This window comes from Ahaetulla prasina, chromosome 4 (genome assembly GCF_028640845.1).
Source record: "Ahaetulla prasina isolate Xishuangbanna chromosome 4, ASM2864084v1, whole genome shotgun sequence".
Taxonomy (NCBI): Eukaryota; Metazoa; Chordata; class Lepidosauria; order Squamata; family Colubridae; genus Ahaetulla; species Ahaetulla prasina.
This window is the reverse complement of record NC_080542.1, coordinates 31,983,065-32,008,557: the sequence shown is the minus strand read 5'-3', so window position 1 is coordinate 32,008,557 and position 25,493 is coordinate 31,983,065. Positions and strand designations below refer to the sequence as shown.

The 25,493-nt window shown below is 38.5% G+C and overlaps 2 protein-coding genes and 1 pseudogene across 2 annotated transcripts in view; 2 read left to right on the top strand and 1 right to left on the bottom strand.

Moving 5' to 3' along the window:
- Nucleotides 1-6,438, top strand: part of MYBPC2 (myosin binding protein C2) — a 61,722-nt gene extending 55,284 nt beyond the window's left edge. Inside the window, 7 exon segments of the mRNA XM_058184122.1 lie at nucleotides 278-420; nucleotides 1,667-1,734; nucleotides 1,736-1,824; nucleotides 2,449-2,553; nucleotides 4,585-4,773; nucleotides 5,533-5,667; nucleotides 6,245-6,438. Coding sequence (XP_058040105.1) covers nucleotides 278-420; nucleotides 1,667-1,734; nucleotides 1,736-1,824; nucleotides 2,449-2,553; nucleotides 4,585-4,773; nucleotides 5,533-5,667; nucleotides 6,245-6,423 — 908 coding nt within the window. The 3' untranslated portion in view covers nucleotides 6,424-6,438.
- A 1,541-nt stretch (nucleotides 6,439-7,979) lies between these two features.
- LOC131198177 (myosin-binding protein C, fast-type-like) lies at nucleotides 7,980-19,802 on the top strand (annotated as a pseudogene).
- Nucleotides 19,803-22,229: 2,427 nt separating this feature from the next.
- GARIN5A (golgi associated RAB2 interactor 5A) lies at nucleotides 22,230-23,195 on the bottom strand. Its single transcript, XM_058182675.1, has 2 exons — nucleotides 22,936-23,195; nucleotides 22,230-22,431 (listed from the first exon to the last, which is right to left on the bottom strand). Exons 1-2 carry the CDS (start codon nucleotides 23,127-23,129, stop codon nucleotides 22,230-22,232), a joined length of 396 nt encoding a protein of 131 aa, XP_058038658.1. The 5' UTR covers nucleotides 23,130-23,195.
- Nucleotides 23,196-25,493: the final 2,298 nt, after the last annotated feature.

The window sequence follows — 25,493 nt, the reverse complement described above, 5'->3', positions numbered from 1 at the left end:
ATGGAAGGGTCCAGAGATGCCATAGGATTTTAGTTTTAGAAGTAATTTGTCATGTCATTTGTATGAGAGCATAGGCAGGCAACTAATTGTCAAGAGAAAGGTTATAATGACAACCCCCAACAAAGGGGCTCCAATTAAAAAAGAACTCAAATCAGCCACCCCATGTTTGCTCTCTCAAGAGCTGTTAGTAGCTGTTGGTATTGTTCCTGGATATATCGGATAATTCATTACTATTGTGGAGGAGAAATTGTTTCACTATCCCTTCTGGTTTTCCCAGAACCCCTCAAGATCCATTTAGATTGTGGATCAGGGAAAACAAATGAAAACACTATTGTCGTTGTTGCTGGGAACAAATTACGGCTCGACGTGAACATCACTGGAGAACCTGCACCAACAGCAACTTGGTTAAAGGATAATCAAGTAAGTATTTGTTGGGTTCAAATAAAACATATTAAAGCGTCCGTTTCAAAATCAGGCAGGCTAAAGCAAAGAATGCTAACTAATTTGTAACACTGCCCCTTTCTCAAGATTAACTTCTTCCAAAATTTGGAATCTGGGAGGATACTGATGGAAATAGCAGGTCCAGGACAGCATCACACTTAGCAACTTAAACTGCTCAAGGTGGGACCTGCTTTGCCCACCCCAGATCTTCAGCCATAATTTCACAATAGAAAATTATGTATCAAATTAAATCTAAATTAATAAGGCCATGCAAAGCGTTTAAGTGGAGAGGGATCATAATTGCAGAGCAGAAACCATATCTCTCTTTTGCAAGACTGGAACAAACTTCTGAGGTTGCTTTGGAAGGTTCTTCAGGCTGTCTATGCATGCAGTTTGGAGACAGCTGGCCTTGGAAACCACCATGCAACCCAAGGCAAATATGCTTCTTTCTATAATGATTCACAGGGAAGTGTTTTCTTCATGTTTCCATGTATTACAAAGTACTTCATTCGTGTTTTTCACAATCCTAATTAAACTGAAAAGGACTAAAGAGACATTACTTACTATTATTTAAGAGATTTTATTACTTTTATTGCTTAAAATCTCTCTGGTAAGTCAAGCTTAACACTAAAAGTCCTCATTTTCTTAAAATACCGTAAGTACAATTAAATTGTCAGTAAAATAATTCCAATGACAATATCCTTCCTGTGAGAATCACTACTTCCTAAGTCAGATTCAATTAATGCTAATAATTGGGATTCAGCTGATTGTTCCATGAAGTGTTTTTAAAGCTTTTAATTATTTTAAGTTTCTTTTTATATATATGGTAGTCCCTGGTATGTATCTTTTTTAACATTGCAGCTTGTTAATAGCTGAGGCCAAGAGAAAAAAAGTGCATTTGATTTAAAATAATTAAATTTAGTTATTTTTAAATTGTTGAGCTGATTCACACATGCCAAAGCATCCAATCCTGTTCCAGGCTGAGCAAGGATGATGTGTTAAACCAATAATTTTGTAAGGCTCCAGGTCCACGCTGTTGAAAACTGCTTGGCCTGTTGTGAGAGGCATTGAGATTTATTTTTGTTTTTAAAGCAACAGTCCATCTTTCTGAAATGCTGGACATTCTATTGCTCTTGGAAATCTTGGCTTCTTCATATATTTTCTTTGCAGTTTGCAAAGTTCTAGATGCCCTTGATTGTTTCTGCTTTCCTCCATCATTCCTCAGGTTTTTTCAGAAAAAGAAGGCCGGGTCCGTATAGAAGAACGTCAAGAGCTGAGCAATCTTGTGATAGAGTGCTGAGCGCTCTGATGAAGACTTGTATACTATCAAGGTGACTAATCCGGTGGGCGAAGACGTTGCCTTTCTCAACATCAAAGTTGTGGGTGAGTTCGAAGGTCAATGGGTATGTAGGGGTCCTTCTTTCTGCCCAGCATTTCTTCACCTACCCATGTTTTCCCGAAAATAAGACCCACTTATATTTTTTTGCCCCCCAAAAAGCACCAGGTCTTATTTTCAGAGGGTGTCTTCCACTGACTCACCTCGGGGCAGTTGCACCAACAGCCCCGTCCAGCAGGAGCATGCTGCCGGCCTCCTTCTTCTGTGTCCACTTGTTGCTGCTTGTATGTGTTGCCCCCACCCTCTGTTTCGCTGTCAGAGGCCTTTCCTGAAGCCTGCAGCCAAGAAACGGGCTTGGATTGCCACACAAGTGGTGGCAAGCAACTGCAGAAGTAGACTGGCAAGGCAAGGCAGGTATTGGGGTGTTCAAGGCCTGGTAAGTAAGACAACTCCAATCCCTCATCCTCAGCCTATCTTAATTTTTATCTGTGCGCCTCGCACCACCTTGTGCACCCCAAAGTGAGCGGGTCTTAACTAGGGCTTATTATGAAGGGGGTAGCACTTATATTGGGTTCACATGTAAAAATCAAGCTTGGATTTACTTTTGGGGTAAGTCATATTTTCAGGGAAACACGGAATACAGTAACATCCTTGCTCCTTGTCTTTGGCAGATGTTCCCGATCCTCCTGAAGCCGTGCGTGCCACTTCTGTGGGAGAGGACTGGGCCATTTTGGTATGGGAACCACCCAAGTGTGATGGTGGTATGCCTATTACTGGTGAGTACTTCAAGTTAATATGGGTGGCTGTTCAGTCACATGGGAACTAAAGTTAGAGAATGGTGGACTTCCTAGGCCATGGAATAAGGATAATCTCATCCTACTGCTTGGCTCCCAGTCTTTAAGGGAAGCTATAGCATTGCCTAACACAGAAATTCTGTAACTTTCTAGGGGATCACCCTAAAAAGATAAATGAATTGATGAGATGCCTCTCCTAAATAAAATTAATTATTCTAATGTTGGGCAAGAAATACATTTTCCACTCGATTTTGATATAAATTCATCTAATAGTTTATTAAACATACATATATAATTTAAATTAATTTAAATTTAAGCTGTTTACATTTAGTGTTAATACATACTTCTAAAATTTTGTGGTATAAGAGATACCTGCTGTGGGCTCATTCAAGCTAAACAAAGAGCAAAGCCTAGAATGAGGCTTAGCAGGGCACCTGATTTTTTTTTTGCACAAGTTTGAATAGGTTTAAGAAAAGAATTGCTTGCCACCCCCAAGGAGTCTCAACTCATTGTTCAAGATCCCCTGGCCTAATGCCTCTGAATGCGAAAGGCAAATAAAACATGGAGAAATCCATGCAAATCTATCCTCACAATAAAAAAACATCATCACAATTGCAAGAACACCTTTGCTCTTCTCTGCCAGCTATTTTTCTTTTAAAGGCTCTGCCCTTCACTATTCTAGAACATTCAATAATATTTTGATTATTTGGCTTCCTTAAAATTAAAACTAAAATAGCATTGCCACCTACTGTAATCCTAGTCAATTTAACATTGCTTCATGTCTTGAGCTCCCTGTGGGATATATCCAACATTGGGAAGTGGGAGAAAACCAGGAACCCTTTTCTTGGTACACAGGTATTCCTCCACTTACAACAATTCATTTAGTGACTGTTCGAAATTACAGTGGCACTGGAAAAATTTATGACCTTTTTTTACTTACAAACATTGCAACATCCCTATGGTCCCATGATCAAAATGCAGACACTTGACTCATATTTATGATGGTTGCAGGGTCCCAGAATGATATGATTAGTTTTTGTGACCCTCTGAAAAGCAAACTCAATAGGGAAGCCAGATTCACTTAAAAACTTAAAAACTATATTACTAATTTAAAAACTGCATTGACTCTCATAACAACTGTGGCAGAAAAGGTCATAAAATTTCATTTAACAACTCTCTCATTTAGCAACATAAATTTTAGGCTCAATTGTGATTGTAAGTCAAGGACTACCTCTGGTTGGGATTTTACTTTTCAGAAATAACCTTGAGATTATAATTTTCCTGGACAACATTGTTGTAAATACTGGCTGTCCTCAATTTATGATCACAACTGAGTCTAATTGCAATTGAAAGTAAAGTTGCCACATGACTGGACTCAATTTTGTGACCATTGTCACAAATATTGTTAAGTGAGTCACCATATTTGTTAAGCAAATCAAATGATTGTTAAACAAATCACATGGTCATAAGTCTGAATCCAGCTTATCCAATGGGTGTCTTGTGCCAGAAAACAGCAAAAAAGTCACAAAATGTGATCATGTGACTGAAAGATGCTGCAACCAGTCATAAATGTGAGTCTGTTACAAAGCACCTGAAATTCAATCATAAGATCATAGGGGTGGTGTGGCAGTCATAACTTCAAGAATGGGTCATAAGTAAGGATTTTTTTAGTCCATCATAGCTTTGAATGGTTCTTAGATTACTGGTTGTAAGTCAAGGACTACCTGTATCAGAATGCATTGTGCATCCTTTTAACATTCCAAAAATCACTCTAAACCCTAAGTTAAGAATTAATATAGAAAAGGACTGCATAGTCAACAGAGTGCAAATCAGTAGTTAAAATTTTAGTCTATAATAAATTCCATCCATATATCTATATGTATATGTATTCTCTCTCTCTCTCCCTCCCTCCCTTCCTCCCTCCCGTCATCCATCTGATAACTATTGACTGGATAATGTTGATTATAAAAATATCTTTCACCACACATCTTTTTTTCCTTCTTTGCACTCCAGGTTACCTGATGGAGCGCAAGAAGAAGGGTAGCATGCGCTGGATGAAACTGAATTTTGAAGTATTCACAGAGCTGACTTATGAGTCCACCAAGATGATTGAAGGGTGTCTCTATGAGATGCGGGTCTTTGCAGTCAATGCCATTGGAATCTCTCAACCCAGTCAGAATACCAAACCTTTCATGCCTATTGGTGAGCACAAGGGATGAAATACTGGCAAGAGTGAGGCAGGAGTGGATGAGACACTGAAACAGGTAGAAAAGGTGGACTTGTCCTTTCCCTCACATACCACTATTGAGCTAGACTTAGCAGCCAAAGAAGCCAAAAAGCTGATCATGAAGAGCTGAGAATTCCGGGTCAACAGCACGAGATTGCTGTTGGAGTTTTTGATTCTGGATAGGGGGTAGATGAATTCAGATTGCATTTTCTTAGTAATGATATAAGTTTCAATGAAAATGCATCTGGAATAACCATTACCCTAACTGTAACCATTTTCTGAGAACATATACTCAAATTGCAAAGCTGTTATATTTATTATTTGTATTTCTCTGAATTCAGCAGTATATATGTAGTGATCAGGAAATATGCCCAGTCTCCTTGTTAGTGAAATGGGTGGCATATAAATTTAATAGATAAATAAACAATGAATTGCTTGTATATAGAATCATCTGCAAAACATGCAGTCATTAGGGACAACTGGGTTAAAATGAGTAGATTAAGAGATGTGCATGAACATTCAACAATATTTTTGGTTTGCTTTTTAAAACATTTTGCTGTCTAAAGTACTAAGAAAAGGATGATCCTAGAAAAAAGGCAAAAAGCTGGCAAAAGTATGAGCAGATTGTTGTTTTCTTATTGTTCATTATACACCAAGAAATGATAATTGTGTGTGTAGTTATATTTTACTGTTATTATTTTACTAATATTACTCCCCATTTAATTCTGCTTCAGCTCCCACCAGTGAGCCCCTTCATCTCACTGTGGAGGACGTAACAGACACGACAGCCACCCTGAAATGGCGTGCTCCAAACCGAATCGGTGCAGGAGGCATTGATGGCTACCTCATTGAGTACTGCAAGGAAGGGAGTGAGTTTCTCTACCACTAAAAGAAGATCTGACTTTGTATGCCGTGCATTGTCATTTTACAGCTCTCTGGTTTAAGGAAATAATTGAAGGAGTTCTCCAGAGTGATGGAGGCCAGATTAACTGCTCCCTTTGCTTACTTTTTTTCTCTTTTTCTTTTCATCTCTGGCAAGGTAGTCTGTAATGGTAGTGGGAATAACCTTGGAAGTTAGGGAGAAGAGACACAGCAAAGGGAACATTGAGATGAAAGGCAACTTTTAGCTCATCTGGTTGTGCTTCCTGTCTGGTCTACCTTGCAAGGCTGATGTAGTCTGACTGGGCAAAACCTTCACCAGCCCTGTAGCAGCATCCACAAGTGCCAATTGGAAATCTAGGACTAGATCAAACATGAGCAGAATATACAGCATCGCTTCTTCTATTTGCTGCCCCCTGAATATCTATGACATCATGCTTGGAAACTCCCTGAGAAATACCTCTCCCAAACATACCATTGGCCCAAACACTTCGGGGAGAAAAAAAAGGCTTCTGACCTCCCACTTATTCTTTATCTCCTAATCTTGTACTCCATCCTCTTTCCCAGCCGATGAATGGATACCTGCTAATACAGAGCTTGTAGAACGCTGTGGCTTTACTGCCAAAGGACTTCCAACAGGCGAGAAGCTTTTCTTTCGGGTCATTGCAATAAATTTTGCAGGCCAGTGTCCGCCAGCCACTTTATCACAGCCTGTCACCATTTGTGAAATTGTTGCTAATAAATGAGCATTTGGAGATGTTAACCATAAACACAGAGTAGCTTGTTTTGTCTCCTGGATCAAATCATCTTATAAGAAGAGATTTCAAGCTCCAGTAGGGCAATGAGGTGACCCAATACACATTAGGTTCCTCACAATGTTTGCCCCACTGTGATCCTAAATCAGTTTGAGAGTGTTGCACATGATTTCCTCCTAAAATTTGCCAGTAAAAGGTACATTCCTATCTTGATTAAAAGCCAATCTTTTTATTTTTTTAAAGGCTTCATGCAATTATTAATTGCATCCAGGTATTTCCAACTAGTTTAGCTCCTGACTGATTTTTTTAAAAAAATTATTAATAGTTTTGGAATTGCATAAATCATCTTAGTTGTTCTCATTTTGGAATGGATTATTGGGGCACAGATTTTCTATTCTGTTCTTCCAAATATAGCCAAAAAACAAAAAAAGCACTCCATGCCACTAAAAGTCAAATAATATCTACATCTGATTCAGTAACATTCCTTAGCAAGCGTTATCAAGGTTAATCATTATGCCCAGAAGCCAAACGTGGCCTCTCCTGATTTCTCCTGCTGATAGTTAGCAGGGAAGGAATGGAGTCATGATGGGATTTCAAATGGAAAAGCTCAGAGGGAGTTTTTCCCGTTAACTGCCGCTTTATTAATTCAATGTCAAATGGCATGCTGTGCAGTCCATAATGTTGGCATATTATCCACACATATTGCTTTATATCTAAATGTTCTGTTTATTTAGAGCCTTAAAAAGGTCTTGGCCAGCATTCTTTGTCTCTCGGGTTGGCTAATGCATATGCAGTATTGGCTGGTAGAACACGGTCTTCCTCCTGTTTCCCAATCTTTCTTCAGCACATGTCAAGGTGTGTGTCATTTTTGTCAGACCCTATTACTTTTAGATGCTGATATTGTACTAAAAAAGTTCTGATACTATATTGGAATGCTGCTGACTTTGACCATTCTTGCAGATGATATTGTTCAAGGTTCTCTTCAACCAGTAAGCCTGAATACATCAGTTTTTAAATCCATCTTGGGATAACCCACCAACATTCTTCTTTTCTAAAAGAGGTTCAATAGCTAACACGGTTTAACTCCATTTTTAGTTGCCAGCCCTACTCTCTCCTCCATTGACATTTTCCTTTCCAGAGTTTCTTTTTTTAGAGTCCACCTCTGTCAACTCAGCACTGCCCCTATTGGGAAATATTCCTAAACTACCTCCTATTTTCACCTTCTACTTATCAGAGAAATTTGCAGGGAGGGCTTCTCTAGCCATGACAGCCACGTTCCTCCTATCTTGGAGGAACATAGATGTAAAATGCTAAATAATAGCAAAAATCAAAAAGCTGGGTAGTATTTTCAAATTGTTAATTCTTTTCTCAACTCTCTTTCTCTCCTTCAAAAAGACGTAGAATTTTTTTATCAGCCCCTCCCTCCCTTTAATAATATCTATAGGTTTGCTAACATTTGAAAAGTGTTCTCAACTATTGACTCCCATTAGAAAATATCATGGAGCCCAGACTTCCGGTTGACATTGCAATGGTACAGACACAGAGGAATGGGTCTCCGCACTCCCTGTGCTGAATTATTTCTGTTTGTGGGCTCTGTAGGGAGCCAAAGCTGCCCTGTAGGGGCAGTGAAGAAAGAGCGACACCATGTGAGGTCAGGGAGAGCCGCAGTTCTCCTGTCCAGCCTGGGTTTTTTTTCCCCTCTCAGCCACGGCAAGAAGAAGCAGCCTAAAGATGGCTGCTGCAAAGCTGGGACAACCGAAGAACAACAGATAAGACTGATGCTGGAGAGAAGAAGGTGAGCCGTGTTGGAACTGGGGGAGAGGATTTTTCTTTCGCTTTAAACCTATCCCCAAGAAACAATCCAGAATCATTTGCTCAGAACTATGTGTTAAAACGGCATTTAAGCATTTTAGGAGTACTCTGAAGAAATACCTAACCAGAAATGAAAGACGCAGGAAAGTAAATAATAGATTTTAAAATAAACAGAAAATTGGACTCTCAAACTGGGAAGGAGCGGCATTGGGAAAGTATTTTTAAATGTTGGGATTATTTATGTACAAAATTTATTCTGCTTTCACAATTGTTTTATAACTAAAAGGACAATGGACTAGTAAATCTAAGTGGAGAGTGCCAGCTGCTGACAAAAAGGGAAATTACAAGCCTTCTATTTATATGAAAGACAGTGAAAGTGAAAATTCCATTGGGTTATTTTTAGCTATCCTATGAGTACTGGTGATCCAAATATGAAAATGAGGAAGTGATTCAACTAAAGAGACATTGGAATATCATACTAGAGGATTGAATTTGTAAAGAGGACATAAAGGGGCTTTTGATAACCTCTGGGATTACTTAAATGAAACTGATTGTTAACCTATGAGACATAAAGACTGAATAAATAGTTCTTGGACTGTTGCACACATTGATTTGACATTTTTATAAAAATAAATAAAAAAACTTGCGGGGGGAAAGAAAATATCAGGAAGCCTCTGATTCACTAATGCAGAATATCCATTATAACTAAGTATTATTTAGTTACTGTAATGAGGTGTATATAACCTTCATTCTAATTAACCATCCTTTAACTCTTCGCGTTGCTTCTTTGGAATTTGTATATTTGTAAAAAAAAATAGCAAAGCTCAATACACCTTTGAATAATGTAGCAAAGCAGAAAGAACTATATCAAGTTGCAATGCAAACCTCATCCACTTTGGGCACTAATTCCACCTTACAGTATTATTGATTCTGAGTCAGCAAACCACTCTCAATGTTGTACAAACACTAATTTACTTTTTCTGTGAGTCAGTGACATTCCCTTGGAAAGTGAAAGGAGTGCTGCTAAGTGGAAGGCCTCGGTGCTAATGCTAAACATTTTATCCACTCCAGGGTAAGCCTCGCCCTAAGGTCACCTGGTCAAAGATGGGCATCCTCTTGATCCCAAGAAGATCAACATCTGCGACTCTGATTTTGATACCATCCTCTTCATCCGCAAGACTGAGCGACATCATTCAGGCATCTATACCCTCTCAGTGTAGATTGAGAACATGGAAGACAAAGCTGATATCAAGATCCGTGTTGTAGGTAAGGACCACTTTGCTTTTCATAGACAAAACTGCAAACTAACAGAAAAAAGGAAGGAAGGAAGGAAGGAAGGAAGGAAGGAAGGAAGGAAGGAAGGAAGGAAGGAAGGAAGAAAGAGTGTTCTAAGATGGACAGTCTCAAATTTTCATTACTGAGATATTTATATCAGTCATAGTTTCAATAGATGCTGAAGTAAACAAGCCGTTGTTTCCCTAAACATTTTTGTGCAAACATTTGTCTTTAATTTCTTTAATGCTAATTCTTTCTCACATTCAGTCCTCTCAAACATCTAGTATTATATCCTTATGTACTTAATACCCGTCTATGTACCCTTTCTATCATTATGTAAACCATTCCTTCCTGTTCTCTCACCGTACAATGAATACCTGCATTCTCTTTCATTGAGTGCTATGAGAACAACTGATATATGCAACTTCCATTGCGGGTTTGAGGGCTTCAGTATGCTGGGGAACAGTTTACTGAAAGTGAGTTGGCTAGGACAACTTTGGGGAGGGTGCCAGTAAATTCAAGGAGTGAAGTTGGTGAGCTGCATGAATTATGGGGAGGATGGTAAGTAAACTGTCTTATTAAAATCCACAAGCGGTGCAAGCTCCTTTAATAGCTGTTTAAAGACAGTCACTAAAGAAAGCTAAACTTAGAGTCCCAACTTCTTCTTACTATCTTGTAATTTGAGCCTTGAACCGCTCTTACAGAAACCACCTGTTCCCTTGCAGGTAAAATTATCTCTGCTTTCTAACATGTATCTTTCTCTCTGAAGCATGGGGAGAGATTGTGCAGACATGGGATATATGAACCTGCCTTCTATTTTGGCTGAGAATTGTCCACTCAGACCAATAGAAGTTCTCCAAGACCTCAGGCAGAAAAATATCTTTCCTATTCCTGCTATTTAATCTTTTAATAGGAAATGCCAGTAGGTGGAAACTGAGACCACCAGTGTGCAAAGCAGGGGCTCTGCAATGGGTTACTTGGCCCTTCCAATTGCTGTGGTTGCTCTTGAGCGTATGGTTCATAGAGGATAACCACAGTACAAAGAGAATCGCTGTTGGGAATGTTCATCTAGAACCTGTTGCAGGCTTCTACCTTCCAAAGAACTGGAGAGCCAGAAAGGATTTGGCAGTCAGGGAGAGAAGACTCCTTTCCCCTTCCCTTCCTTTCTTTTCACTGCAGCTGTTAAACTGTTAATAAGACTTAATCCATGGCCACTCCATTAGCTTCCTTGTCTCTGTGGGAAATCCAGATGTTTGGCACTCTCAGGCCTGCAAGACAGAAAGCATTACACGGCTTTGTTCAGTAAGCATGTGGGAACATGTACAAGATGCAGAGTGGTCCGGATTTCTCTGACCTTCTGGGCTTTCTTCATCTCATTTGGAGGCATATCACATCTCTTCAGTATACCTACTTACTATCCTCTGGATGTTTTCGCCTTTGCTGAATGTTTCCTCCTGTCTGTTACCTTCCCTTACCAGCTCTTTTCCTGCCCCCTTGCAAGAGGGTGAGATCATATTCCTTAGCTCTATATTTAAGCATTCTTCATGGGTTAAGTCAAATGTCACTCCTCCTAGTACTGTCCAAAAAACCTCCCTCTCTCCCTCCCCACAATCCAAATCCCCTTTTGCCTCACGCAAGATCTGAAGTGAAATTTAGCATCACCCAACTGATTTTCTGAAGTGTTCTTTGGACAAAGAATAGACGTGAGATGGTATGATCCTCTCCATCTCTGCCAGCTGTAACAGGCTCTACCACATTTGCATGCATTTGTACAGCTTGAAGAAACAGCTTTTCCTGCATCTAGTTTGAATATTACTTTGACTTCTTAAACTATTGACCGGCGCAGCCTAGCAGACAGTGCAGGCATTACAGAGCAGGGATGGACTCCCTCAACCAAATGTTGAAGCTCTGCAAATAATCACTTCAGATCTTCCTAGAAGCCTCCTTGGTGAGAAAGGGGTGGAGTTGAGGGAGAAGGCAGAAAAAGAAGGAAAACAGGCAGACAGACAAACAGACGTGGTGGTGGCTTCATTTACAACAGATATACAGAAATTCCCCTACATAACCAAAATGCATATGGGAGAATAGCAAATAAATATCAAGCTGTTCATATGACTAATACACTCTAATACACAATTAGAAATGTAAACCACTATAAGACTTTAAAAAACTATCTATACTATATATATTTTAAGTATGTTTTTGAGAAATAAAGATATTCCCTTTACTGCCCCCCCTCCATTTCTTTCATTCCTGTTTTGTTCACTTAGTGATTTTGAGTGTACTAAATAACGTTGTGTCTGGGCTCTGTTGTTTCTATAATAATGTGTCTCTTTGTCTATCACTTCCTCTGCAGAAAAGCCAGGCCCAGCACACAATGTTCTGGTGAAGGAGGTATGGGGCTTCAATGCCTTAGTAGAATGGGAGCCTCCCAAGGATGATGGGAACTCAGAGATCACTGGCTACTCCATCCAAAAAGCTGACAAGAAGACCATGGTAATGTCAATTTTCTTTACAGTTCCCTTTGCTAATCTATGAACATGTTGGGGTTTTCTGGCCCTTACTGGGAAAGTGTTAACTATGAGGTTGACATAGTAATTAGAATGGATTTGGATGTTAACAATCATATTGTGTGTATGCTTAGTCAGCTACACTGACTACTGGTCTCTTTCCAGATCCAAATCAAAGTGCAACTTTTGGTTTTTAAAGACTTTTATGACTTAAAACCAGGGTCCATATGTTTCTACTCATAAATTAAGAGTCTCAGTGGAGAATCTCCTTTAAGCTCCTTACTCTCAAAAATGAGGTGAATGAATATAATGAATAGAAGACAAGATCTATCCAGACTGTTGACCATTTCTCTCTCTCTCTCTCTCTCTCTCTCTCTCTCTCATGCACACACCTCAACTGATGATGACATAATGTCAACTGAACACATTATAAAAGAGAGGCATCTATAGATGGATAGATAGATTCTTAACACATCCTCGGTTAACATTCATTTAAGCATATGTGGGCTGCAGAGGGTTTACTGCTGAGATTATCAGAAAAAGTATGTACCCACTACCACTGCAGGAGTTCTACTTGCCAGAATAATTCACTGTCAAAATCCAATTCAGTTACAGCTAGATGATCAGGCAGTAATTCCAAGACCGCTGTGAGAGCAGCATCAAAAGATCTAAAATACGTGATTTGGGGATTTAGAGTAATTGCTGCTTTCTGCCCAGAATGATATTTTAAGAATGTCCTTTTCAGACATGGTGTATCAACTCATGCCATTGATTTATTTTAGGTACTTGTTATGGATCCTAGGAAGAGTTCTGAGTAAGGGGAGATGATACAATAAATTTCTCTGCTGGGATAATCTATGGACAGAAAAAGTTATTCACTTTTGGAACCTTCCTTTTTTGAATAAGGAAATGACAGATACACTTGTCATTCTATCAATTTTGCTTTGAGGACAAAAAATTAGATCTGTTGGGGCAGATGAAAAGAAGCTTTGGGTCATCTGGATTACAAGCTTTTTGAGAACTACCTTAGTTTATTATCCTTAAGTATATGCTGGTGCATATGACAGCTTTTGATGATGTAGGCCAACATGCTCTGTAAGTTTGTAGTCCTGTGTATAATTGAGTACCTGGACAGCAATGATGCTCTCCATTTAAATGGATATTTAATATCTCATTCAAAATATGATATACCAATGCTGCTGGATTTGAGGGCCATCCTGTAATTTCTGCTGTGAAAGATCAGGGTATTATCCTCCTCCTCCTCTCTAGACAGCACATTGTTATATAGCATCATATCAAAACCAGCCAGTTGGGATTAGGTCATCAGTAGCAAAAGTATGAAATCTGTGTAAAATCTTCACTACTTCATATGGCAATACATTAATGAGTCTACATGCGGTGATCAGTAAGACATTTCTATGTTTAACTCCAAACATATCTTATTCCTTACCTCCCTGTCATCCTTTTTCTGTCTGTCCCTGATCTTACCCTCAGGAATGGTTCACTGTATATGAACACAATCGCCTGACCCGTTGCACAGTGTCTGACCTCATCATGGGCAATGAATACTACTTCCGGGTCTACAGCGAGAATATCTGTGGACTCAGTGAGCAACCTGGAGTCTCCAAAAACACTGCAAACATCCAGAAAACTGGTAAGCTCATGTATAGCTAGATGGCTTGAAAAAATAGTGGGGGCAAAGAAATTTAGCAGTGGGGACTGACGTTTATCCCAAACTCAGGAAGAGCAGATACATCTTCTCTTTCAAACATTGAATTATTCAGTTAATTTTTACACAATCATTATTTTTGCACCGAAGATACCTAAAAACCCACTTCTTATTAATACATTATGTCCATCACAACACACTACAGTCTCTGGATATGCTGGCCAGGTGTTTCTCCAGTTGAAAAACAGGGGCATGGAAAAATGGCATTGAGCCAGCAGTCCACCTGCTACCTTTACTCATTCTATGCTTGATTTGTGGTGATTTAAAAAGAGATCATGAATCAGTCACTGTGAAAGGAAAGCTGCAAAGTTACCCTTCACTTAGCATAAGTAGCTTATTGAAAAGGAGTGGCGGTCATAACCCTAACTCTCAAGGGGATGGGAGAAAGCCAAGGAGCAGGGCAAGCTGAAAGTTTCTGTCAATGGGGAACCATCTGCCTGCAAACTCCATCAAACTCCAGGATGGTAAGAGCATGAGTACAGGGGACAGAGTGGCAACTTTGAGAAATGGGAATCTTGTGTAAGAGAGGAAGAAGCTAAATAGTAACTCAAAGGAGAGATGGTTTAAAAATCCTGGGTTCTCTAAAACCTTTTGAGGATGCTTGAGATTTTGACCATGGAACAGCTAATAAATTAATTTGCTTTCCACCAGATGGCATGTTTGCAGACTATGTTAATATTCTTGGGTCAGGAAAAATATTAATAAAAAATTAAATCACACTTGGCAAAGAAGTTCATCCTGAGGATGAAATACTAATATGTACTTTAAGATGTCAGTTACAGGAATATTTGTGTAGATTTTTCAAAAACACATATCACTGCTAAAATAGGCTGCATCTGATTTATGTGCAAGAATAAAACCAGCAAAGGTGATCCAGGAATGGTCCTTATGTGCATCTGATCAAGTCCAATCCCATTCAAAGGGATACTGAGGAAATTTGAGGATAAGATTGGAGCTTGAATCCACTGATGATTATCTTGGCTTTTTATTCTTTTAGGCTTGATCAGTAAAAAACTACAATTATAAGAAACATGACTTCAGCATGGCCCCCATATTCTGGACTCGACTGATAGATCGAACAGTAATGTTTGTACCAGATAAATAGGAGACATCCAGTTGTTGGAAATTTGAGAATAAGATTGGAGCTTGAATACACTGAATACACATATCAAAACCTTTAATTTGACTTTTATACAGTTTTCAAATCAAAATAGTTTGTTCTGGAATTATAAAATTTTATGATACAATGTATGGTCTTGGGTTAAAATAGAGTATGATGGTGACAATATTTGATTTGGATTGTTTTCTATTTTATCCCACTTGTTTGCATTCCCAGCCAAAAATAATCTGGAGGAAGAACAAAGTGGATCGCAGTGGGAACCCCAAATTTCTGCAGAAAAACAATCAAAGAATGTTGACCTTCAATATCTGTAAACCAAAACTATCCTTTTGACAGCGCCATCTACTCCTGCAAAGCCATCAGTGAACTGGGCGAGGCCATAGTAGGGTGCAGAGTGGAAGTTAAAGGTGATTTGGAATGAAAATGATACCTAAAAATGCATCAATCAAATCAATCAAAGGGCCTCTGGTGGCTCAGACTGGTAAGACAGTCTGTTATTAACAGCAGCTGCTTGCAATTACTACAGGTTCAAGTCCCACCAGGCCCAAGGTTGACTCAGCCTTCCATCCTTTATAAGGTAGGTAAAATGAGGACCCAGATTGTTGGGGGCAATAAGTTGACTTTGTATATAATATACAAAAGGATGAAGACTATTGCTTGACATAGTGTAAGCTGCCCTGAGTCTTCGGAGAAGGGCGGGATATAAATGCAAATAAAAAAAATAATCAATGACACTTATCAAAGATGCAAAGCAGCAGCTGCAGCTAAACCACGAACTTTTCCCAGTATTGGCTCACACATTGTCTAGAATTGCCATCCTTTGCTAACTCACTTTTACTGAGCATGTCACTCTCTTTATCACTTTATCACATTTCTGGATTTTGTAATTGTTGCCTGGAGTTTCTTTGTAGCTGTATTTTTTTAAAAAAATTACAAGAACAAGCTTTTGTTGCACTAACGTCAACTTTGTTCAGCATGAAGAAGTAGAGCATTATGACATCTTTTACAGATGATTGGCCCATTAATTAAGACAGTCGTGATTGTTGCTTCTGTAGCTTTTGCTTCCCATTCAAGGCTTATGGACATTAGTCATGGATAGACTTTTGAATCAGTTTCTTTGCTTATATGTGTGTGTTAATTACAGGTTTACTTTCTCTTCTCGTTTTTCTTTTATAGCAAAGTAGCTCCTTAACCAAAAAGGAAAGGAAATAAATAATGCAAGGAAATACATTATAGCCAGCTCTTGCTGCTAAGCGCAGAACAGAAGCTGATTAATAATTCATTACTAAAACTTCAGACATTCTCACGGAGAGAATTACCCCAGTTCAGACTTGAATCTTTAGATAACGAAGAATCTTTTCCCTTGTATTCTCCCTTGTGCACTTTTTTATGTCTTTTAAAAGGATCCTCTGGGAACACAATGCAGCACAGATAGGGACAAGGAGTCAACAACTTGGACAGGATCTACATCACTACCCCTTGCTTTTGTGAGACATGATGGCTGCAGCGCTTCTGAAGGCATGTTTTGCCCAAGTAGATAAGTGACTAATAGAAGAATGCAATACTTCCTGGTTTGACCCCCTGGTTATTGGGAATACCTCATAACTGTGAGAGAACAAAGAGACATTTTTAGCAATCAGTAGCACACCAATTGTAAATTCCATTTGCTGACATAGTTTTAGTCCTGTTTTCAACTTGTAAACATGCAAAGAGTTGATCATTTGTTTTTTGTGCTCCTGTACATTTGATGCGGTTAGGGGAAAAACAGATATAAATCACTTTTTGCTTACCAGTTTACTGAGGGAAGCAGAAATCAGGGATATCTCTACCTCCCTTTTGTTTCCTTCTTTAGGCAATTTCACAATGGGAATCTGTTCAGATTGAATCTAGTCAATTGCACAATGCTTCCCCTGCTCCCAATGCTGATTAAAATTCTTGAGATTCTGCTTATGCTCCACAAGCATGTTTGTATCCTAAACGTGAAACACTGAAGCTATTTGGCAACCAACAAAAGTGGCAAAGGTGGCAAGATCTGTTGTAAAAGGAATTGGGCAAAATGGATTTCATTTTGAAGGAAAACATCGTTAACATCACACATTGTGCCTATGTAAATCCACATTCTATTATTTTAAAATTAAACGATATAATTTAACCATCAATTAACCATCAGTTATTTTAAAACTAAAGCATCGAGGCTGCAGAAACCAAGAGTATTCATATTTAAGCTGTCTATCACTCTACTATCTTCTCCATTGCCAGTTATTCCCAATGCTTTTAAAAACTTTTGTGCATTCTCCAATAGATTGAAAACACATTAAGCATGTTATCTGAACACTTGCAAACCTAAAGACAATTTATTCAACCAATCATCGTTCCACCAAAACTTAATTAATAGCTGAATACAGAATTTCAAAGTAGTCGATCACTAATATACAGATAGTCCTCAATATTTCTGTTGTTAAGTGAGACATTTGTTAAGTGAATTTTGCCCCATTTTACAACCTTCCTTGCCATAGTTGTTAAGTGAATCACTGCAGTTGATAATTAGTAACCTGGTTGTGAAGTGAATCTTGCTTCCCCATTTACTTTGTCAGGTTATAAATGATGATCACATGACCTTGGGACACAGCAACAGTCATAAGTATGAACCATTGCCAAGTATCTGAATTTTGATCACACAATAATGGGGGTGTTTCAAAGGTCATAACTGTGAAAAATAGTCATGTCACTTTTTTCAGTGCCGTAGTAACTTTGAACGGTCACTAAATGAACTGTTGTAAATCGAGGACTACCTGCAGTTTTCTCATTCCGCTTTCAATGTTTATGAGTTAAACAAATCCTCTTCTCTCCTTTCCTAAGAATCAGGAGCGGCTAGATTATGGGCCTGCTCTCCTCACTTGTTTGTGCATTTGTTCCCATGTATTTGTGTTCATTTCTCTGGCAGTTTACATTCCTTCTAAAAGGCTGCTAATGGGTGGCTGCAAAAAGGATTGATTTTTGAAATTACAGTATTTGCAAATGCACTGAGAAGCCCAAAAGGCCTACTGTTCCCCTTGTGCCAGATAAAGTGTGTGTTTTTAACCCCAACAGTGCCTAAGTGTTATGTAGTAATGAACCAAGTGAGAGTTCCATGCTGGTATGGCACCTCTGAAAGGTGTAGCATTCAGACTATCTTGGCAATTTAATACAAAAAAAATGAATTGAAAACAAATTGAAATCAATCCCTCCAAACACAAGAGGAGCCTGTTAGAGCACAAGTTGCATCTGCTGCTGAAATGAGAAAGAGAAGAAGGGAAACAGCAGATGGCAGCAGAAGACTTATTCTGACTGTTCAGAAACTGGGCAGGGTTAAGCCTCCATAATACTTATTTTTAAGGGAGACCTTTCAGAGCAATAGACTCTTAGAAAGTTGAAAGAAAATCCAGAGGTTGTAACTAACAAACTATTTCTATACTACTGGAAAAAAAACGACAGAGATTTAAATTACAACAAGATAAATACTGATTTTGCAGATGACTTGGTTGTTACTGTACCTCAATATATAACCAATATATTCAGCTACTGGTTTAAAAGAAATAATTGGTCAGTATGGTAAAGTATCTGGATTTAAGGTGAATAAGCAAAAGACAAAGATAATAACTAAAAATATGAATATACAACTAAAAGAAGAGTTAGAAAGAGCTACGGGTTTTGAAATCGTTAAAAAGGTTAAATATTTAGGAATATATATTACAACTTCAAATGTCAAATTATACAAAAATAATTATGAGGTATTGTGGCAGAAGGTATGGAAAGAAATGCAGAATTGGAAGAAGTTACAACTATCCTTGCTGGGAAGAATAGCAGCTATAAAAATGAATGTTTTGCCCAGGTTTCTATTTTTGTTTCAAATGATACCGGTACTTAAGAACGATATCAAATTACAGGAATGGCAAAAGGGGGTTAATAATTTTGTATTGATGGGCAAAAAAACAAGAATAAAATTAAAAATAATGCAGGACATAAGGGAAAGGGGTGTGTGTCTTAAAATGCCTAATTTAAAATAGTATTATGAAGCAGTTGTCTTATCATCAATTACTGATTGGATTAATTTAACTGAGGAAAGAGTTTTGAATATAGAAGGTTATGGTTTGTTATATGGGTGGCATGCCTATTTATTATATGATAAGAAAGCTGATAAGATATTTAAAAATAATATAATTAGAAATGCATTATTGAGGGTGTGGAGGAAATATCAATATAAATTAGATGGAAAGATACCAATATGGGTAATCCCAAGACACATGATAGAAAATATAAATATATATCAAAAGATGGAGGTAGTTACTTATAAAGAACTCCTTTGTATGGAAAAGGGGGAATTACAATTAAAATCCAGAGAAAAGATGGGGGAAGAAGGGAAAAATTATACATGGTTCCAATATGGACAATTACAAGCTAGATGGAAATTAGATCAAAAAATAGGTGTTAAGCAAACTGAGGATAATTTGTTAAAACAAATGAGAGATCAAGGCCAACAGCATATTAAGAGGTTGTATAATGTACTAGTAGAAATAGACTCAGAGACTGAATTGGTTAAGGATTGTATGATTAAGTGGGCACAAAATTTTCAGCAACCAATAATGTTGGAAACTTGGGAAAGAATTTGGGTGAGGAATGTTAAATTTACACAAGCGCAAAATATGAGAGAAAATTTTTATAAGAAGTTTTATAGATGGCATTTAGACCCCAAAAAATTGTCATGTATGTATCCTAATGTACAGGCTAAATGTTGGAGATGCGATTGTGAAGATGCCACTTATTACCATATATGATGGACTTGTAAAAAAGTTAAAGCATTTTGGATTAAAGTATGGTGGATTATGCAGAACATTTTGAAAAAGAAGATTAAGTTTACTCTGCAATTCTTTCTACTAGGAATAATTATGGATTGTACAGCTATAGAGACTAAATTGATTTTGAACTTAATAACAGCTGCAAGACTTTTGATTGCTCAATATTGGAAGAAAGAAGAATTACCTACAATTGAAGAATGGACACTTAAAGTATCAAATCTGGCAGAAATGGCAAAAATCTCTGCTTACTTGAAAGACTATACACTAGAAAAATATATTTTAGAATGGAAAATGTGGATTGATTATATTCAAAATAAGTATCAGATAAAAAAATATCGAATAGCATATGAGTAAATTTAGGAAATATTTTGTATTAGATATATCTTTGAAAGACAAGGGAATTGAGGGTGTGGAGGAAATATCAATATAAATTAGATGGAAAGATACCAATATGGGTAATCCCAAGACACATGATAGAAAATATAAATATATATCAAAAGATGGAGGTAGTTACTTATAAAGAACTCCTTTGTATGGAAAAGGGGGAATTACAATTAAAATCCAGAGAAAAGATGGGGGAAGAAGGGAAAAATTATACATGGTTCCAATATGGACAATTACAAGCTAGATGGAAATTAGATCAAAAAATAGGTGTTAAGCAAACTGAGGATAATTTGTTAAAACAAATGAGAGATCAAGGCCAACAGCATATTAAGAGATTGTATAATGTACTAGTAGAAATAGACTCAGAGACTGAATTGGTTAAGGATTGTATGATTAAGTGGGCACAAAATTTTCAGCAACCAATAATGTTGGAAACTTGGGAAAGAATTTGGGTGAGGAATGTTAAATTTACACAAGCGCAAAATATGAGAGAAAATTTTTATAAGATGTTTTATAGATGGCATTTAGACCCCAAAAAAGTTGTCATGTATGTATCCCAATGTACAGGCTAAGTGTTGGAGATGTGATTGTGAAGATGCCACTTATTACCATATATGATGGACTTGTAAAAAAGTTAAAGCATTTTGGATTAAAGTATGGTGGATTATGCAGAACATTTTGAAAAAGAAGATTAAGTTTACTCTGCAGTTCTTTCTACTAGGAATAATTATGGATTGTACAGCTATAGAGACTAAATTGATTTTGAACTTAATAACAGCCGCAAGACTTTTGATTGCTCAATATTGGAAGAAAGAAGAATTACCTACAACTGAAGAATGGACACTTAAAGTATCAAATCTGGCAGAAATGGCAAAAATTTCTGCTTATTTGAAAGACTATACACAAGAAAAATATATTTTAGAATGGAAAATGTGGATTGATTATATTCAAAATAAGTATCAGATAAAAAAATATCAAATAGCATATGAGTAAATTTAGGAAATATTTTGTATTAGATATATCTTTGAAAGACAAGGGAATTGAGGGTGTGAATATGTGTGGAGTGATTAGAGATTATAATTTAAGATTTATTTTGGATTATGATTGTTAGTTTTGATACCCTGCATTTTGTTCTGGGAAGTCGGGGGGGGGGGGTAAGGGGGAGGGGAACTGGGGGGGGATGAGGGTAGAGGATGGAGTGATGGTTAATGGACAAGGATTATTGAAGATGTATAAATACAATTAATGTAGGGTCGGGTCTGCCCAGCTACCATTTTAGAATGGTGGGGAGGGAGAAAGGAGGAGACAGTAGGAGGTAGGAAAGAGGAGAAGAGAGGGAGAAGAGGGAGAAGAGGAAGGAAGAAGGGTAGAAGAGGGAGGAGGAAGGTGTAGGACGGAGGGAGGAGAGGATGTAGATAAGAGAAAGGGAGGAAGGTCTGGAAAGCAGAAGAAGGTAGAAAAGGGAAGAGAGTTAAAAGGAGGGGGTGGTGACTGGGCAAGGCCGACTAATTGTATATGACTGTACATTGGATGAGTTGTTGGATATGAATGTAAAAATTAAACTTTTTTATATAAAAAAAGATAAATACTGATTGAATGTTAGCAAAAGCTTTCCAAGAGGGGGACAGTTGGATACTGAAACTGATCACTCAAGAGAATTAGACCCCTTTGACTAGCTGAGTTCAAGTAGAAGATAAATAGCTATTAATTTGAGATGCTTTAATAATTACATTTCTGAAAAGCTGAATTTGATATTCTAATTGGGGCCTTTCTAACTCTGTGATTCTAGAGACAAGTTCTTCTGTCACTCATGAGCCAAGTAAATTTCAGGCAGACTTTACTTTCAAACAGTAAGGAGGAACTTGAGATTTTAGGCACTTGCAACTTAGCAGCATTCATTTGTAATTAACATCATGCAATCAATGGAAGATGGCACACAACCAGCAGCAGAGGCAGGGAAAGTCCTCAAGCCCCAGCTCAGGATGTGGAATTTGTTGTTCAAATGAGTGAAAAAGCTTTGCTCATCTTTTCATGAAACTAACACAAAACTTCTAAACTCATTGTTTTTTCTTTTTATTCCATTCTTCCCTTCCCAACAGCACCTCAGTAACCTTGTTGACACAATTGTCAATTCAGGCAAATGATAGGGGGGCATCACTGCGGTAAAAGCGCAAGTGGTATAGCAACCGTATCCAGTGCCCAAAGATCTCATCCTGATCAAGGGGGTGTGCTAGAAGCTGCAGATAAAAAGTGCGGCCATTAGCCAGGCAGACTTTGAGCTGGAACCATGACTCATCATGGATATAGAGACAGACGAACTTCAAGGGCAGAAGCCTGAGGAAGGAGGAGATGGAAGATGTACATGAATGGAAGGAAACTGGAGAATGAAAGTCGGATCTGTCCATGGGAGGCTTAAAAAAAATCAAAATGCTGACTGCCACAGCAGAATCAAAGCTGCCATCTTGGACTTTTTGATAATCCCTCTCCCCAACACTCCTGTTTAAAACCAGAGGCACACACATTTTTCTGGACTGAAGTTTTTATTCAGTCTCTGATGTGATGTGATCAGGGTTGATCTCCAAAATGGCATGTAGCGATAGACGAAGTGCAGCATGATCAAGGTAAAATGTAATTTAATGTTTAAATTGTTAATTATTGTTAAGCTATTGTTTAAAAGCTGAAGTGAGGTAATATAAGGGCTCCCCGTACTTTTCATTATTTCCCCCCTTCTATCACATTAAAATTTAGCATCTGAATGCATTTCTTGAGGTGAAGCACAGACAAGGGGTGCTTGGGGGTATATCCCTGTATGATGGTGGTGTGGTGAAAGGCACTCACGCAAACAGCTGCAGCTCCTCATCTGCAAAAGGTATTGCCTCAGGACACTGACATTCACACCATTCTGTTAGACAGGGAACTGGCCGTGCCAGCAACATAAGATCAGGCATCTCTAGATGTGGGCTACTGGCAGCGACGCCCATGGTGACTCTGGTGGCAATATCTCCTGCCTTGGTAACCTGGAAGGAAAACATTCATTTTGAGGGTTCTTTGCACTTTTACACTATTACAAGATAAAGCTTTGAAATGGTTTTCACACAACAACGATTAAACTAAAATCAAAATATTGATAAGTAGTCTATGGCTCTGTACAAACCCAACTGGGATACATTAATAAACAATAAGCTCAATTAACTACAGGCCAGAAATCTGTACAAAACAAGACAGAGTTAGAAAAGGGGCATCTCTTTATCCAAGTCACTGGAAATTTGCTAAGTTTTAAAGACTGTTAAATAAAGATTAAGTCAGGAATAGAGATATTCTGTTCTTCCAGATATTGTAGAACTATAATTCCCAGTGTTCCTTTTCATTGGTTTTGCTGAGTACAGATATTTCAAGTTATAGATAGCAATGTCTGGACAGTTGAAGGTTTTCAAGCCATGAAATCAAGCAATGGTAATTTTAGGAATGAACTCAATTCATCTACTGAGGATTTATGACATAGTCATCCAAGGCAATGGCAACCATTGTTTTCTGTATTGTTGTCAAGACTGGTCCATGAATTCAGCAGAAGTCAAGCTTGGCTCAGCATCTTTATTCAATAGAAATTCTCAAACATTTTTCTTCACAGACCATTTGTAAATTGGTGATAGGTGCAGAAAGATCATTTTGGTTCTAAAAATCAGTGGCAGCCTTGCCTATCCAGTGCAAAGGATATTGTTGTTTAGTCAGCAAAGTTTCCTGAAACTGGTATAAATTTTGTCAGATTTAGCTTTGGATCAGGTTTAGCATTTATTCTGATTAGGCTACACCTAGATGGTGTAGAAAAATAATATCCATGTAGTAACAACTCTAACATTGAAAAAAACCTGGCTTCAAGTCATTCAATGAACTCCCTGGACATCCTGATCCCACATTTAACCAATAGAACAAATAGGCTTCTTCTCAGTTTTTGTATGCTTCTTACATATAATTGGTGGCCCATGAATGTTCCAGAATTTTGGATGTAGACTTAGTATCTCAAACTTATCTCCCACAGTCCACATGCAGCTCTCCATCACATCTTACTGATACATATAGCAGGAGAGAATATTAAGGCAGCAGATGCTCTTTGCCAGGTGCTATAGATCAGGGGTGAAATCTAAAAATTTTCCCTACTGGTTCTGTGGGCGTGGCTTAATTGGTGGGCGTGGCTTGATGGTCAGATGACTGGGTGTGCGTGGCCAATAACAATAAATAATAAAAATAATAAACGAAGTATACAAAGAGGTACCAAAAACCAACTTTCACACTGTACACGCACACAACACAACAGAACACAACTGACTCACACACAATGTAAAAGCAGCTGCACTTCCCCCAAAATGGCCCCACAACAAGCGGGAACCTCACACTTTCACACTTTACACACACTCAAAACAACACAACTGACTCTCACCCACACATAAAAATGCCACATACAACTTTGTGAGATTGTGTGTTTGTGTAGTTAGAGTGAAACACTACAGAAACACACCAAATCTCAGAAAGCTGCACAAATATTTTATTTTATTATTTTATTTATTTATTTATTTAGATCAGTAACTTTAACGTTTGTGGACTTCAACTTCCAGAGTTCCTTAGCCAGCAAAGCAGGCAGATTGAGTTGCTCAGGAGGAGATGGATTTTAGGCAGGCAGTTGCTAGCTGATGCAACTGATTACAGTAGCTGAAGTAAAGCATGGTTTTGCCAGCACGAAAGGAGCAATAATTATAGGTATGTGAGGAGGGGGGATTGGGTGGGCATGGGTGGGGGCTCTTGTAAGTGGGGGCTGTTAAAAAATGATTTTAAAAACCTGTGATGATCAGGAAACTTATCTGGGATCACACGAGGCTGGCTCCAGGAGATTATCAACACTTCTTTGTTGGAAGGGGTTTTCCCTGCCGCCTTGAAAGAGGCGGTGGTGAGACCCCTCCTCAAGAAGCCCTCCCTGGACCCAGCTATTTTGGGTAATTATCGTCCAGTCTCCAACCTTCGCTTTGTTGCGAAGGTTGTAGAGAGTGCTGTGGCGCGACAGCTACCCCAATACCTGGATGAAGCCGTCTATCTAGACCCGTTCCAGTCCGGCTTCCGACCCGGGTACAGCACGGAGACAGCTTTGGTCGCATTGGTGGATGATCTCTGGAGGGCCAGGGACAGGGGCTATTCCTCTGCCCTGGTCCTATTAGATCTCTCAGCGGCTTTTGATACCATCGACCATGGTATCCTGCTGCGCCGGTTGGGGGGATTGGGAGTGGGAGGCACCGTGTATCGGTGGTTCTCCTCCTATCTCTCTGACCGGTCGCAGACGGTGTTGACAGGGGGGCAGAGGTCGACCGCGAGGGACCTCACTTGTGGGGTGCCGCAGGGGTCGATTCTCT

Bases quoted from the DNA above. Each gene is read 5' to 3' on its own strand.
- GARIN5A (XM_058182675.1), bottom strand. From the start codon at position 23,129: ATGTTTTCCTTCCAGGTTACCAAGGCAGGAGATATTGCCACCAGAGTC. The intron at 22,432-22,935 runs GTGAGTGCCTTT...CTCCTTCCTCAG, and splicing joins GAGGAGCTGCAGCTGTTTGC to GCTTCTGCCCTTGAAGTTCG.